Source organism: Aplidium turbinatum, chromosome 14 (genome assembly GCF_918807975.1).
Source record: "Aplidium turbinatum chromosome 14, kaAplTurb1.1, whole genome shotgun sequence".
Classification (NCBI taxonomy): Eukaryota; Metazoa; Chordata; class Ascidiacea; order Aplousobranchia; family Polyclinidae; genus Aplidium; species Aplidium turbinatum.
In genome coordinates, this window is record NC_137485.1 from 3,540,031 (window position 1) to 3,554,022 (window position 13,992).

At 36.6% G+C, this 13,992-nt stretch overlaps 2 protein-coding genes across 2 annotated transcripts in view; one reads left to right on the forward strand and one right to left on the reverse strand.

The window, feature by feature from the left end:
* Positions 1-1,787: 1,787 nt before the first annotated feature.
* LOC145783063 (baculoviral IAP repeat-containing protein 7-A-like) lies at positions 1,788-7,428 on the reverse strand. The gene is made up of 6 exons (XM_082594835.1): positions 7,155-7,428; positions 6,668-6,800; positions 6,218-6,330; positions 4,810-5,479; positions 3,969-4,142; positions 1,788-3,699 (listed from the first exon to the last, which is right to left on the reverse strand). Exons 1-6 carry the CDS (start codon positions 7,261-7,263, stop codon positions 3,348-3,350), a joined length of 1,551 nt encoding a protein of 516 aa, XP_082450961.1. The 5' UTR covers positions 7,264-7,428; the 3' UTR covers positions 1,788-3,347.
* Positions 7,429-9,650: 2,222 nt separating this feature from the next.
* LOC145783065 (baculoviral IAP repeat-containing protein 8-like) overlaps positions 9,651-13,992 on the forward strand; it is a 145,470-nt gene continuing 141,128 nt past the window's right edge. The window contains exon 1 of the mRNA XM_082594837.1: positions 9,651-9,914. Coding sequence (XP_082450963.1) covers positions 9,800-9,914 — 115 coding nt within the window. The 5' untranslated portion in view covers positions 9,651-9,799. The remainder of the gene's footprint in view (positions 9,915-13,992) is intronic.

The window sequence follows — 13,992 nt, forward strand, 5'->3', positions numbered from 1 at the left end:
TGTTTAAGCTGATGTAATATTTCCTGTTTAAACAGGCCCAAACAGGTCCAAACAGGTCTTATGAACGATGGTGCAATTTTGGCACATGCTTTAGGAATTTCCATGACGTAATATTCAGTAGACTTGAACGGTTTTTATATGACGTTTGATTTGGTGAAAATTGTCGGGAACACCTCCTTTTAGGGTGAAACAGGCTGTCAAGAGTTTAAAGAGTAATAACTACATTTGATTTGAGGTAACAAAAATTATGTTTTATTAAATTTAAGAAATAGCAAATGCAGATTGTTTTTCAATATCTTCGATTTAATTTCATTAATGTGAAGGATGCTGCTGTTTGTCTTCAACAAAAACATGAAATTGTGGCTTCGTCTTTGATAGGGTAACAGTAACACGCATGTCATCCTTTGCATCCAACCGGTTAACTCTTTGTTTTGATAGTTACCAATGGATGAAAATCCTGACTTACATAAATATGTAGACGTAAAAGGGATTAGGCTATAGCAGCCATGGCTCTCTTTACCAAAAGGGGATATGCATAAACCTTTTACAATCTAAATCTAGCCTAGCTGACGTCTACAGTAGCTTTGCTGCAACTGATAAAATTTTGCAATGTTCAAATGGTGGCAAAAACAATTATGTGGAAAGTGACGTAATAAACGCACGTAACAAAAAACTGTACGTAACAAAGTAGAAACTCAAACTAGAAATCATCAGCATTGTTTGAAGTTAATATCTTTTCTTTTGAAAAATTTATTCCATTTTTGAAATTATACACTAAGATTTCCATTGGGCCTTTATGGAACCCCTAAAACTAGTCCGCGTACCCCTTGGGGGTCCATGGACCCCAGTTTAAGAACCCCTGATGTAGAACGTTTTTCTCCCCTGGAGTCAATGATTGATGGAGAGGCATGTCTTTCTCGGTGTTGCGGAAGTCTTTCGCTCGACTATCCCATTTACTAAGAAAAAGCAGTACTTAATATAACCTAGCTGCAGACCCATAAGAAGAGCTACTACCTTTAAGTCACCACACAGCTGCCATTGATGTTGGTCATACTTTATGCATCTCAGAAGTTGCACCTTAAGATTTGCACCACAGGAATTACAGCATAGGCTATGTGAGGGGCCCAACTATTGCTATGATCACCAACTTTGCATCCAAAATACAAGTGGTAAGCTTTCCTGACCACAGCCGTTATACTTCGTTTTTGTAAAGAAAAAGTTATTTCACGACAAATGTAGCAGAAGTTGTCTGCTTTATTTATGCATTTATGAGGCATGTGCAAAAAGAGCAGTTAAGGTTAAACACAAGAAGTTTTTACAAAAGAAGCAAGCAAACAACCCAAAAACATATGTCAAAACAAAAATAATATTAATAGACAAGTCATCTACCTTCCAACATATATATTAAGTGCAGAACTTCATCTGACCGATGCAAGCCACAACAGAAAAACTCACACTGTTTTCCTCGTCAGCAAGAATAAAGCACATTTTGGCACAGTGCCATATCTTAAAAACTAGAGCTAATCAACAAATTTCAAGTTGATATTTGTTGTCAGCGACCCAAAATTAGCCAAGATTGACCCAATTTGTTTCAGAAGCAAATTGGCTGTTGACCAGTGTTATATACAAAATCGCTATCACGCTCAAAATGAGAATTGAATTCAGATCAATTTGTGGTATTTGAAATTGATTTTAAAATCAGCTTACAGCAATGGTTCCCAACCATTCTTTGAAGCGACCCAAGTTTTCTAAAAACAAAAACTTCAGAAAATTTTGCGAATCAAGCATAGGCTATTTTGATGTTTTACTTTGAAGGCATCCAGACAAAAAAAAAACATAATGGTAGCATTACGTGTTGCTAACGTTTTAGATCGGTCAAAAGCAACATGAAGCAAGAACGAATGGAGGCGCTTGCAAAATAAGAACTATCGATAACGCAGCTTTAGCTTACTTGTAACTGGCCTCTAAGCTAATGATTTATTACCAGTAATCTACGGAACACTAGTGTTCCGTGAAAAATCCTTCAAGTGTTTTGCAAGAAATGTATTGGATTTACTAGGTACAGTTATTTTGGTTTAACCAGCTAGTGTTGTGGTGTTTTATGGAAAAAAAATCAAAATCACCAGCGCTTCGCGTTTGTTTATCTGCAATTCCTGCCAGAATATTAACATTTGTAAATGGATTGGTGTTGGTTTTATTGCATCATTACAAAATTTCAAAATTTATTTAGCATTCATTCAACCATCTAAGGTATTTCTGAAATACTGTGGGTATTAAAACAACCAGGTACAACAAATACAAGCAGACAACAAGTCCCAAGCCAGAAAAATCAGTCCTCGTTCACCTTGATCGAATCAATGTAAAAAAGATATGATTTGATGGCTGATTTAAAGTAATTACATTTCCTCGTTTGATGAATTACTCAAAAAATGCTTTATTTTCAACACACAGGTCAAAGCAAAATTTCCCATGAGCTAATTTCTTGTTGGAATTGTTGTAGAATTTAACAATTTTGGAAATACTACAAAAAAAGAAGCGAAAAACGCTTTACAGGTTCTGTCGAGGTTTGATTAAAACCAACATCAAAAATATTCTGCTTTTTGAGTGATGTTTATTTGCATCGAATCTTAGGCTTAAACGATAAGAAATGATGTTTGTCGATTAAAAAAAGGAAAAAAGTGTTTTTATTGATACAGTTTTATTTCATTCTTAAACGAAGTGTTGCCAAAGTGGTCAAGGATTTACAATTTTTGAAATGATATCACACTCAATATTTTGAAGCAACATAAAAACGTGCTAAAACTTTCAACACAATATTTTGTTAATTTCAATGCCGCAAATCAAATCACTACAACAACACAGCCAAAACTACAAGTATAAAGCAAAATTAAGTGTAACAGCAAAATTTTTTATGGACATCTTAACTATTTCATATAAAAAATCACGGTAAGAAAGTGCAATATTAGTTATTATAAACCTTTACATAAACTAAAACTACAATTGTTAACACAACAAAAAACATAACACAAGTTTGGCTTGACATAAAAAATACAAAACACTTACACAATATTGTTAAAAACCGTTTCTGACAATACGTTTTCATCAGCAGGCGCATTTAGGCGCATTTAGGCGCATTTAAGAAAATAGCAGTGCTACTATTTTCATGATGTCAAATAATCTGAGTCTACAACCTTTACACTCATCAACGCTGTGTTTTCTCTGATTGTGTCGCAGTTTCTTGTTCTTTTTCAAATGAATCTTCTTTTCATTTCTTTAATATCCCTTCGTTTGCTTCATAGATGATGCAACAATGACTTCTTCAAAACATTTTTGGTTGGTTTTGTTCTTCAAGACAGGTAGGAGCGGATCTTCTCTTGGATGACAGTTTTGCAAACTGGATATTTGGAGACTTTCTTGGAGCATTCCAAACAAGTTGAAAGATGTCCACATGGAATGAAGACCACACAGGATGGCTCAGATTTGCACATTTTACACAAACGCGATTCTTCCAATTTCTGCATCTCTTCAACTCCAGCAGTGGTAGAAAGATTATTTATAAACAAAGAAGAGCTTTGATCTTCTGCAGATGTTGTTTCTTCCTCATTAGATCCATTAGGAATGTCTTCATCTGGAAGAGCCACCAACGCTTCCACAAGACTTTCGAAGGAGGAAAAACTCTGGTTGCTCGTTTCATATTTTCTAAAAGCACAAACATAAGACTGAAATATTGTCAGATTACTATTTAACTTCTTGCAGGATTAAATTAGAACTAAACTATTACAACTGGTCAACGGTTGCAATATATCCAAACACTTTGAATTAAAGTAACTTCATTTGCCCTTAAAATAATATAAACTTATTCAAAGATTTTTTAAATTTAAAGTATTTTCAGAATGATTCAGTAAAAACTTATTGTTGCAGCACAACAAGCAAGTTTTTACCAAAATGATGCCAATAAATCTTTTTACCTCATGATAACTTCTCTTATTGCAGTATCTTCAAAACCCATCTCCCGAGCTTGAGAAACAAGTTCTAAAGATATCATGTCTTCATCTGTTTTTCTTTTCCATTCCCTCATGTTCTTTCTTGGGTCAATGATTTCAGGAGCATCGTTCACCCGATTGGTTCTGTTTTCTGAAAGTCTGTCAAATTACAGAAAAGAATAAAAAGCATGAAAATACAAAACATACGAAACGCGATTAGTAAAACCATGGCCACCTGAAGATGCGGCCTGATTTGTCACAATTTGCAGATTTTAATTACAGCTACTGCTAGTGCTTGACTGACATTTTTTGAGATGTTTTTACTTTTTGCGGTTTCCTAATGACATATAACTTTTTTGTTGCCTTGGGGTAGCAGTAGCAAATGAGAAAAAGTAAGTTGAAAAATGCTAAATCAGACTGTTTTTGCAAAATTAGCAGTCTGACTAAAATTTTCGAAATCAAATTTTGTTTGTTTTTCAACATGTGAGGATGTCAAAACCTTTTGTGTCATCTGGGGAAAAGAGTAAAGAAAGCGTAAAAATCTAATTTTTAGAAAAAATTATTCAAACGTTCGCCCAAAGTTAGAAAAACCTGAAAATTTCTGCAAAATGTGACAAATCAGACCGTATCTTTAGGTGGCCATGGTAAAACGATTAATAAATAACAAAAATTTATTAAAATCATGTTTTAAACAGAAGTCTAAAAGCTTCAGAAATTGAAAACTTGTAATAATAAAATGTTAAAAATAAAGCCTTTAGCACATGCAACATCCGCTTTTTCATTGAATAAAATTTTGGTCCTTTTGTTAACACAAAACATCATTTACCTTGGCCCAGATTGAACTTCTCTCGAATGAGCAGTTGCAGAAATTGTGGAAGGATTGTAGAGCACCGGTCTTCTTAAATTTGGAAATCTAGCGACAATATCATGAACGAAAGAAGGTCCTTTGTGTTGGAGGACATATTCACACATGGGAAACCATTTGGCGTGCTCCTCCCATGGATTGTCATCCCGATCCCAGTTTTGCAATCCTCCATTGCAATACCAGCACTTCGCACGATCCCTCTCTCCAAGGTAGTACATCCCTGCATCCACGATCTCTTGAGGAGAGGCACGAATTCTATGCGCTGGCCAAGTGCCTGGGTTGTCCAGAAACGTCTGCAAACGAGAATGAGCTTCCCTCATGTGCGGATTGATTGGATTCAGGCAAGGAAACATTGCTTTGAGATTTCGTTGTTCTTCTTCACTCAGATGGTGTGATGTAGGATGTCTGTTATTGCTTGAAGTTGGAGAATCGTTTGTGTTGGTTGCTGTAGAAGACTGCGTTGAAAAAGCCACAGTAGCACTTGATGGAGAGTTTCTTTGAGAAGTATTCGAAGAAGCAGCAGCAGTAACATTTCCAAAATTGCTTAGTCGTGGTGAAGTAACAGAATGATTTTTAGGTTGACTGCTGCTAGCACTCGTGTTTATGAGAGGTTTTCTTCCAAATAGAAGCCCTGGAGCAATATGAAAATATTTTGAACCACAGCGTTGATGACGTACAATATATCTGGTGTTGCGCTTTCACGCAAAATGACAAGGTCTTCGAAACAAATTTTAAATTAGTATTAAGCAAAAGCGAACTTCATAGTGGTTATTTCCGACTGACCATTAGATTTGCACATAAATTCCATTGTGTTTCAAGATTGCATCATTAACACTTTCCATCAAAATGTAAGCAAGATTTTCCAGAAACGTGTTTCAAACCACTTCAGCTTCAAAAATTCTTACTGCAAAGTAAAACCAGTTGCACCAAGTTAACAATAAGTTTAACTTATTACAATGACTTGCAGCGCCGCTTTTATAATATGGCATGCTACTACTGCCGCGGAGTGTGCATTGTGCAAGCGTGCTCTTAGGTTGGGTTCAATCTTGCGCAAACTGAACAGTATCAAGAAATGCACCGAAAAGTTTATGCTTTGTTTTCTGATGTGCTCATGCACTGCAGTAGCGTGTGCAAACATGTTGCTACTTTTTGAAGCAGACTACAACAATGTTCTAATGGAAAATTTGAAGCATAGTGCTGGAAGGTGTTTCAATGAGCAGTGCTACATTCAAGTCATCCAAGTCGGCAACAACACATGCTCTAAAAGCAACTTGTCTTTTATTTCGTCTTAGTAATAATCTTCTTTAATGTTAGATTTCCTACAAAACGTAAAGGTATATTTGTTCAAAATTAAGAAAATTTTACAAACCTATTGGAACGTTCCCAGTTTCTCTCCCGTTTATGAAATCACAATCAGGTTTATGCCATTGGGGTAGTGTGACGTCATCACCGATCAGCCAGCTGTCAGCTGCTTGTCCACAACTGAAAGGAAAGCGATTAAAATTGAAAATATTTAAATTGTAATTCCTAGGAAACTTAGTAACTTTTATCTTAAATGAATACCACGTTTATATCATCGGTACGACGTTCTAAAGAACATAGGTTCGACTCCGCTCAAAAGAAGCGACTGCTGCGTCTTGACAAGATATTTAATGTGCCTGAAAATGGTCACGAAATATTGGCTTCTTTGTTTTATTGTTCTTTATTTCTAAATCTTCACACGCCAGACGTAAGTCTGGATACAACAACAAAAACATCACTACTTTGTATGCCTACAAATTGATAATTGTGTCACATGGTCTGTCAACATGAAGCCTACCTGAAGCATTTTACTCTGTCACTGAACCCTGTATAGTAGAAACCGCTGGAAGCGAACTTGCAAGTGTTAACTGCAACTGCTTGTGGGAAGTCCTTGAAAGTAGAAAGTCGGTATGTTTCTCTTTCTGGGTTGCCTACAATAGAACATAAAAACAATTAGAAACGATAAAAAAATAATAAACTGAAGCTTTTAAACTTCAAGTCTCCTCCTAAAAACCAAATACCGCTAGCAAGATTTGAAAGAGTTTCATCCCCTTGACCAAGATAATATCTAACAAGCAGTTAAAATCAACAGCATACAATGTTGTAATGTGTGCACTGTGCAGAGATGGATCCAGCAAGTAGTCTTGGAAGGAGAGAATTTTGACAAAGCACGATGATGTGAAAATGGCCACTGGATCTACATGCAGACAACACACGATGGATGAGCAAGCATGACTTGATGAAGCTTTAAACATCGACACTAGAAATGTAAATAAGTAAAATACCTGGTGGGATATAAACGCTTCTTTGTCCTGGTGGGTCACGAGTAGAGGCTAGGCACCGTCCGTCAGGTACAATATCTGTAAGCTGGGCGACAGTAGCCATGTTACTCATAATCAAGTTTTCTGCTTATGCGATTAAAGTGGTAGGTAGCCGGTTCTTCAAACGATCGTTCGATGTTGCTGTTTCGTAACGTCAGTGCAAAAGTTAGTAATTCAGATTCATTAATCAAAAGTGAATAAAGTGTGTAGTTGAAGTCTAAATGAAAACATATGTTTTAATTTATCTGGTGAAAACTATTCACAGACATTATTAAATCAAAAAACTGTAGCCCAATTCTTACTAATGAAAGCAACCTATCTCACTTTGCTATCAATACACAATGCTTTCCAAGAAAATGTGTGCTTACAAAAAAATAAAATTAGACGTGTACAGTTTCTGAGTACATTTTTCGCAAAATTAGACACAAGAACAACATCATTTACTTCGGCTAAATAACCACAAAACCCAGGAACAAATTAGCTTCAGCTAAACCTCTCTTATTACAGACTGCTGCATTAAACTCAAACCCCTCACAATTCGTCTTAGTCCAAACAGAAAATTCTGTCATTTAACATTGGTTCAACGTCTGCAGACGTTGCATCAATTCAAAAATGATAGATTTTGTTGTCTGGGAGTCGTGAACCTTCTTTCTCTGTGCCATGCGCGAGTGAATAATATCGAACGTGTGCTCGCTTGTATTTGTAGCTGACGACGAAGACTGCTGACGTTGAGTGCTGACATGAGCGAATGTTCTCGTCTTTTCTTTCTTTATTTATCTTTTGCTCTTTTTCTTGTTATTCTTTGTGGTTACGTAACACAAGTGCATGCTGTGACGCATTTTCTTTGCTGCTGTGGTAAAGTACAGTGAAATTTTGGAAAACATCGCTGTGGGAATGGAAACTTACAGAGAAATATTTTTTTTATAAAAAGTTGTTTATTTGAGATCGCCTGAATTATTTAAAGCACAATTTTTTGCTTAGTTTTTTTTTTCCAGTAACGTTACCTATCGCGCCTAACAGAGTAGTGAAGTAATTAAACTTCAGCCCTCAAAAGCAAAGAAAAACGACAGCCACAAACTGAAATGTTTTACAATTTCATGTGGACTTATTGCCAATGCTAAACTTTTGCGTACAGAAATCGTCAGTGAACAATAATTTTGCTTGGCACTGAGTTACGCTGCAATAATTGATGATTGTTTTTTTTTAATTGATTTTGAACTTTTATGTTCTGCTTTTCTATGTTATTTTATGATGTTTTGTTTTTAACCTACACTACATTTTTAACCTACACTACATTTTTAACCTACACTACAACATTATTAACATCCTTGAAAAAATTACTTTATATATCATAACAGAAATAATACACTTGGAGACAGGCGCGAATCTAAGAGTTTTTTTCGGGGGGGGCCAGAAAATTTGAAAATCAATTAAAAAGAAAGAAAAAGCTAAACAGATATGAACAATGATACTACGGCATATACGATATGCTAGAAAATAGACATTAAAACAACCATTTTCATCAATTGTGATGCCGAGAGACTAATATCAGCTGTTTAGAAGCATATCAAACCATTTGATGAGGAAACATACAATTTTTCACAAAATTTCGGGGAGGGCCCGGGCCCCCTGGGCCCCCCCATAAATCCGCGCCTGCTTGGAGACAGTCTGCCATTCCGGTCAAAACAGTACTTTTTATAACGTTACTTGCTCCTAATAAAGCAAGTAAATTTCGTTATTTTCACTTTGATGCAACCGACACTACGACCTATGGTTTTTGTGGTTGGAAAAAAAATTATTTTATTTTGCAGATTAAAAAAAAATAGGTTTTTATTTTCTTGCTGCCCAGAAAGTTATCAACCGTCATGTCATTTACAAAAAGCACCAAAAAACGAAAAAATGAGAGTTTTAAAAAGTTTCAGTGTGACTAGTGATGACAGTTTACAGAAAACGAAAAGAGCTGCAACTACGACCTATGACAAACCAAGGCGATGTGTCTCCAGGCAGCCAAGTCGCAGGTTAGTTATATCGGTTACGACTTCAATCATTCAGGCCTTTTAGTTGGTCATTTGTTATTTTGCAAAGTAAATTAGCTTTGCACTTTTTGATTTTATTTTGCACGAGCAGCGCGACAAACTGTTAAAGTACCAAAACCAACTTTTGGGGGATGACCAAAGCAAATAAAGTCGTCAGCTCATACAAAGCGTTTTTTTACTGTAGTTTTTTTCTTAAATTTCAAGCCTGGAGTAAACAAGACGTGGAAATGCATCAGCACAACTTGAAAACATTTAACTTACGTAAGTGATGTATGAAAGAGACGGAAACAAATAAGAGAAGAGAAGAGAAAATCCTCAAACACAAGATAAAGAAAGACATCGATCACGTGATGTGACGTAATACTATTGTTCAACTGGCTATAAAAGCCTGATCAACGATCACAGTCATTCATTTAAGGTTGAAAGTGCTCAAGTTATTTCACAGTGTTAATATTTGCAATTAATAAAAACGTTTCAATCACTGATTTCTGTATTAATATTGCAAAACAATACAACTTGCAATGTATTTGAAGAACGTGCCACAAATTAATCGAATAAGAAGTAAACTTAAGTATGAGTGACACGTCTACCACTTCTGTTGCCCTATTTGTTGATATTGTACCTGACGGACGGTGCCTGGCCCCTGCTCGTGATCCACCAGGACAAAGAAGCAATTATATCCCACCAGGTATGTAACATTATTTCTAGTGTTAACTTCTTTAAGCATATCTAAATACACAAAACAAAATTGTTCACCAAACATTTAATGATGAAATAATTTTTTACATATTTTCGGTGACTGCAGACCACGCTATCACAAACTCAGTCGTGCTGACTGACGAAACGTCGAAAATAAAGCTAATTTTCCTTGTCAATATCTTGTAATAGTCGCTTGAAGAACCTATTACACGTTAAGATATGTTGGTTTTAATGAATCCAAGAATAACTAGGGTTTCGTGTTCGGTTACTGCAGTACATAAGTAAACCAACAAACATAAACATGCCTACGTTGGTTAGGTCACATTAGTTAAGCTTACGTGTGAGAAACGTTGGTCTAATCCATTTGCACACTCCGCGGCAATAGCAGCTTGTGATATTTTGCAGGCGAGTTTGCAACTCACTGCAGTCACTGCACTCAATCTAATGTAACTGTTTTTGGTTTTGTAATACTGTAAGAACAAAGTAAAACGTAAGTTTATTGCAATAGCCTTGAAAGCCGTATTTACGTTTTGATGGAAAAAGTTACAATGATCTATGAAACTTCAAAGCGTAATGCGATTAAGACACAAAGTTAAATTTTAGTGGGCACAATCAACAAAAAATTTCGTGTTTGCTCAATACTAGTTCAATGCAGTGGCGTAGCTAGGGAATGTGCCGCCCGGGGCGGATTCAGATTTTGCCGCCCCCTTCAAGTAAAAGCATGTGAAAATGAAATTTTTTTAATTGACTTAAAGTGGAATTATTGTATGTTTTGAACCAGTAGCGTAGCCAGTAATTTTGAAAGAGGGGGTTTTAAGGGCCGGCGGGCGAAGCCCGACGGCGTCCTCGCCAAAGACGACACCCAGCGGCGGGGGGTCTGGGGGGCCTCCCCCAGAAAATTTTGAAAAATTACTTTGGATTTGGTGCATTCTGAGAGCATTTTCAACAAAAATGTGGGTATAAATCCCCTGGTATAAATATTCCTGTAAAATGGTGCTGTCCGGTGGCATAGCAAAAGGATAAGATCATGTTTTCTTGGGAATTTTTTGGTAACTTAATAAAGCTAAGTCTCTATGTTTTCTTGTTGCTAATTCCTGGCTGAGATATTTGAATGTTTAGTATTGGCAAAACTCGCTTTTTTAATGGAGTTTCGTTTAAAATTAGGCAAACTTTGTTTTAGAGACATAGAGACTGAAAGCATCATTCTCAATATCGTGACGTCACATGCGTGCCAAAGGGGGTTGTAACCCCCAGACCCCTCCTCCCCCTTGGCTACGCCACTGTTTTGAACGTTGCCATTCTGTTTGCTTTTATTTTCCGTGTACTTTTGCATTATCAACAAAAAAAACAAAACGTCCTGTCTGAAATCGCCGCCCCCCAGACGTGCCGCCCGGGGCGGTCCGCCCCCCCCGCCCCCCCCTAGCTACGCCACTGGTTCAATGTTTTAATTTTGAAGTTTTGTCTTCTCATTAAAACACCAACTGTTCAGCCAGATTATCATGCACCATTGACGGACTTGTTTAAAATACTTTCATGTTATTGCAGGGTCTACAGTTGGAAGGATACTTTGTAATAACACGGATACTAACAGCTGCCAATTTAGGAATGTTTCTGCTACCTCACTTGAAGTAAACAATTTTGAAAACTTTGCTGTTTCTTCAAATGTTCCTCGAAGAAACTCTCCATCAAGTGCTGCTATAGCTGTTTCTACGCAGTCTTCTATTGCAATTTACACAAACGATTCTCTAACTTCAAACAACAACAACAGACATCCTACATCACAACATCCGAGTGAAGAAGAACAACGCAATCTCAAAGCAATGTTTCCTTGCCTGAATCCAATCAATCCGCACATGAGGGAAGCTCATTCTCGTTTGCAGACGTTTTTGGACAACCCAGGCACTTGGCCAGCGCATAGAATTCGTGCCTCTCCTCAAGAGATCGTGGATGCAGGGAGGTACTACCTTGGAGAGAAAGATTGCGTAAAGTGCTGGTATTGCAATGGAGGATTGCAGAACTGGGATCGGGATGACAATCCATGGGAGGAGCACGCCAAATATTATGAGAAGTGTGAATATGTTCTTCAACAAAAAGGACCTTCTTTCGTTCATGATATCGTTGCTAGATTTCCCAACTTGAGAAAACCTGTACTCTACAATCCTTCCACAACATCAGCTGCAACTGCTCAATCGAGAGAAGTTCAATCTGGGCCAAGGTAAATGATGTTTCGCATTGACAAAATGAACAAAACTTACTCAGTTTCATTTTAATGTTTTATCTACAGCATTGCTATAAATTTACAATGTTTTTAAAGATTTTATATCACTATCCAAACAAAGCTTCAAAACTATGTGGCATATTATTTCAGTAATTCTTTATTTATCGAACATTTTACTGATCGCGTTTCGTATGTTTTGTGTTTTGATGTGTTTTTTAATTTCTCTGTAATATTGATAGACTTTCAGAAAACAAAGCCAACTGTGTAAACGGTGCTCCTGAAATCATAGACCCAAGAAAGAACATGAGAGAATGGAAAAGAAAAGCAGATGAAGACATGAGATCTTCAGAGCTTGTTTCTCAAGCTCGGGAGATGGGTTTTGAAGATGCTGCAATAAAAGAAGTTATCACGAGGTGAATATATTTATTGGTGTCATTTTGGCAATTGGCGTCATTTTGGCATTTAGTTCTATTATGTTGCGTGTAAGGTATAAAATAGTAACGTGACATTATTTCAATTTTATATTTGTGCTTTTAGAAAATATGAAACGAGCAACCAAAAGTTTTCCTCTTTCGAAAGTCTTGTGGAAGCGTTGGTGGCTCTTCCAGATGAAGACATTCCTAATGGATCTAATGAGGAAGAAACAACACATGCAGAAGATCAAAGCTCTCCTTTGTCCACAAGCGATCTTTCTACCACTGCTGGGGTTTAGGAGATGCAAAAGTTGAAAGAATCGCGTTTGTGTAAATTGTGCGAATCTGATGCAAAACGTTCAAATGACCTAAAATGTTCTGTAATGATGCTTTCATGAAATAATTGTAAATCTAAATCAAAATTACTGTTTCAAGGCTTAAATTATATGTACATTTTATATCTTGATTATACGATGATATTTTGAAAGGTAACAAATCACGCCAATGAATATTACAACTTTTGTTTTATGCATTAATTTAACAAAAAATACACCACTCCATGATCAATTTCAGGATAAACCACCTGTTGTTGTTTGTGTTCATGCACAAGTTAAAAACTGCAGAAAAAATTGCATGGCAATTACTTATCCTTTGACTCAATAAGCGATCTTCTAGCTTCTACTGTAAAGGTGTTAATAGAGCCCCCCTAAATAAAATGCTAGGAATACACCCCTGCCTACAATATATCACCCGAGAAAGTTAAGTAAGAGGAACCTTTCTGCCAAAGTAATAAACAAACACTGAAACCAAAAACGTTTTCACTGCAAATTTTATAAAAAGCACTTTTTTTGTTGGACCTGTTCATCCCACTTTCCTCTACATCAAAGGTTTACCACAGTTTGGGAACACAGTGGTACGCGAAGGTCTTTCAGATGGTACGCAAGAAACTTACTGAAGTTGACAGCTCAGCTAAAATAAAATAGACCTAATACAATTTACGCAAACTTACAGATTACTCAATGTGCATTCTTGTGTCATAATCAACGACGCTCGAAGTTGGAGAATTGTTTGTGTTGGTTGCTGTAGAAAACTGCGTTGGAAAAGCCACAGCAGCACTTGATGGAGAGTTTCTTTGAGAAGTATTTGAAGAAGGAGCAGCAGTAACATTTCCAAAATTGCTTAGTCGTGGTGAAGTAACAGAATGATTTTTAGGTTGACTGCTGCTAGCACTCGTGTTTATGAGAGGTTTTCTTCCAAATAGAAGCCCTGGAGCAATATGAAAATATTTTGAACCACAGCGTTGATGACGTACAATATATCTGGTGTTGCGCTTTCACGCAAAATGACAAGGTCTTCGAAACAAATTGTGTTTCAATCAGCAGTGCTACATTCAAGTCATCCAAGTCGGCAACAACACATGCTCGAAAAGCAACTTG

Bases quoted from the DNA above. Each gene is read 5' to 3' on its own strand.
- LOC145783063 (XM_082594835.1), bottom strand. From the start codon at position 7,263: ATGAGTAACATGGCTACTGTCGCCCAGCTTACAGATATTGTACCTGAC. The intron at 6,331-6,667 runs GTAGGCTTCATG...CTTTCCTTTCAG, and splicing joins GACAGAGTAAAATGCTTCAG to TTGTGGACAAGCAGCTGACA. The intron at 4,143-4,809 runs GTAAATGATGTT...GTAATTTGACAG, and splicing joins GAAGTTCAATCTGGGCCAAG to ACTTTCAGAAAACAGAACCA.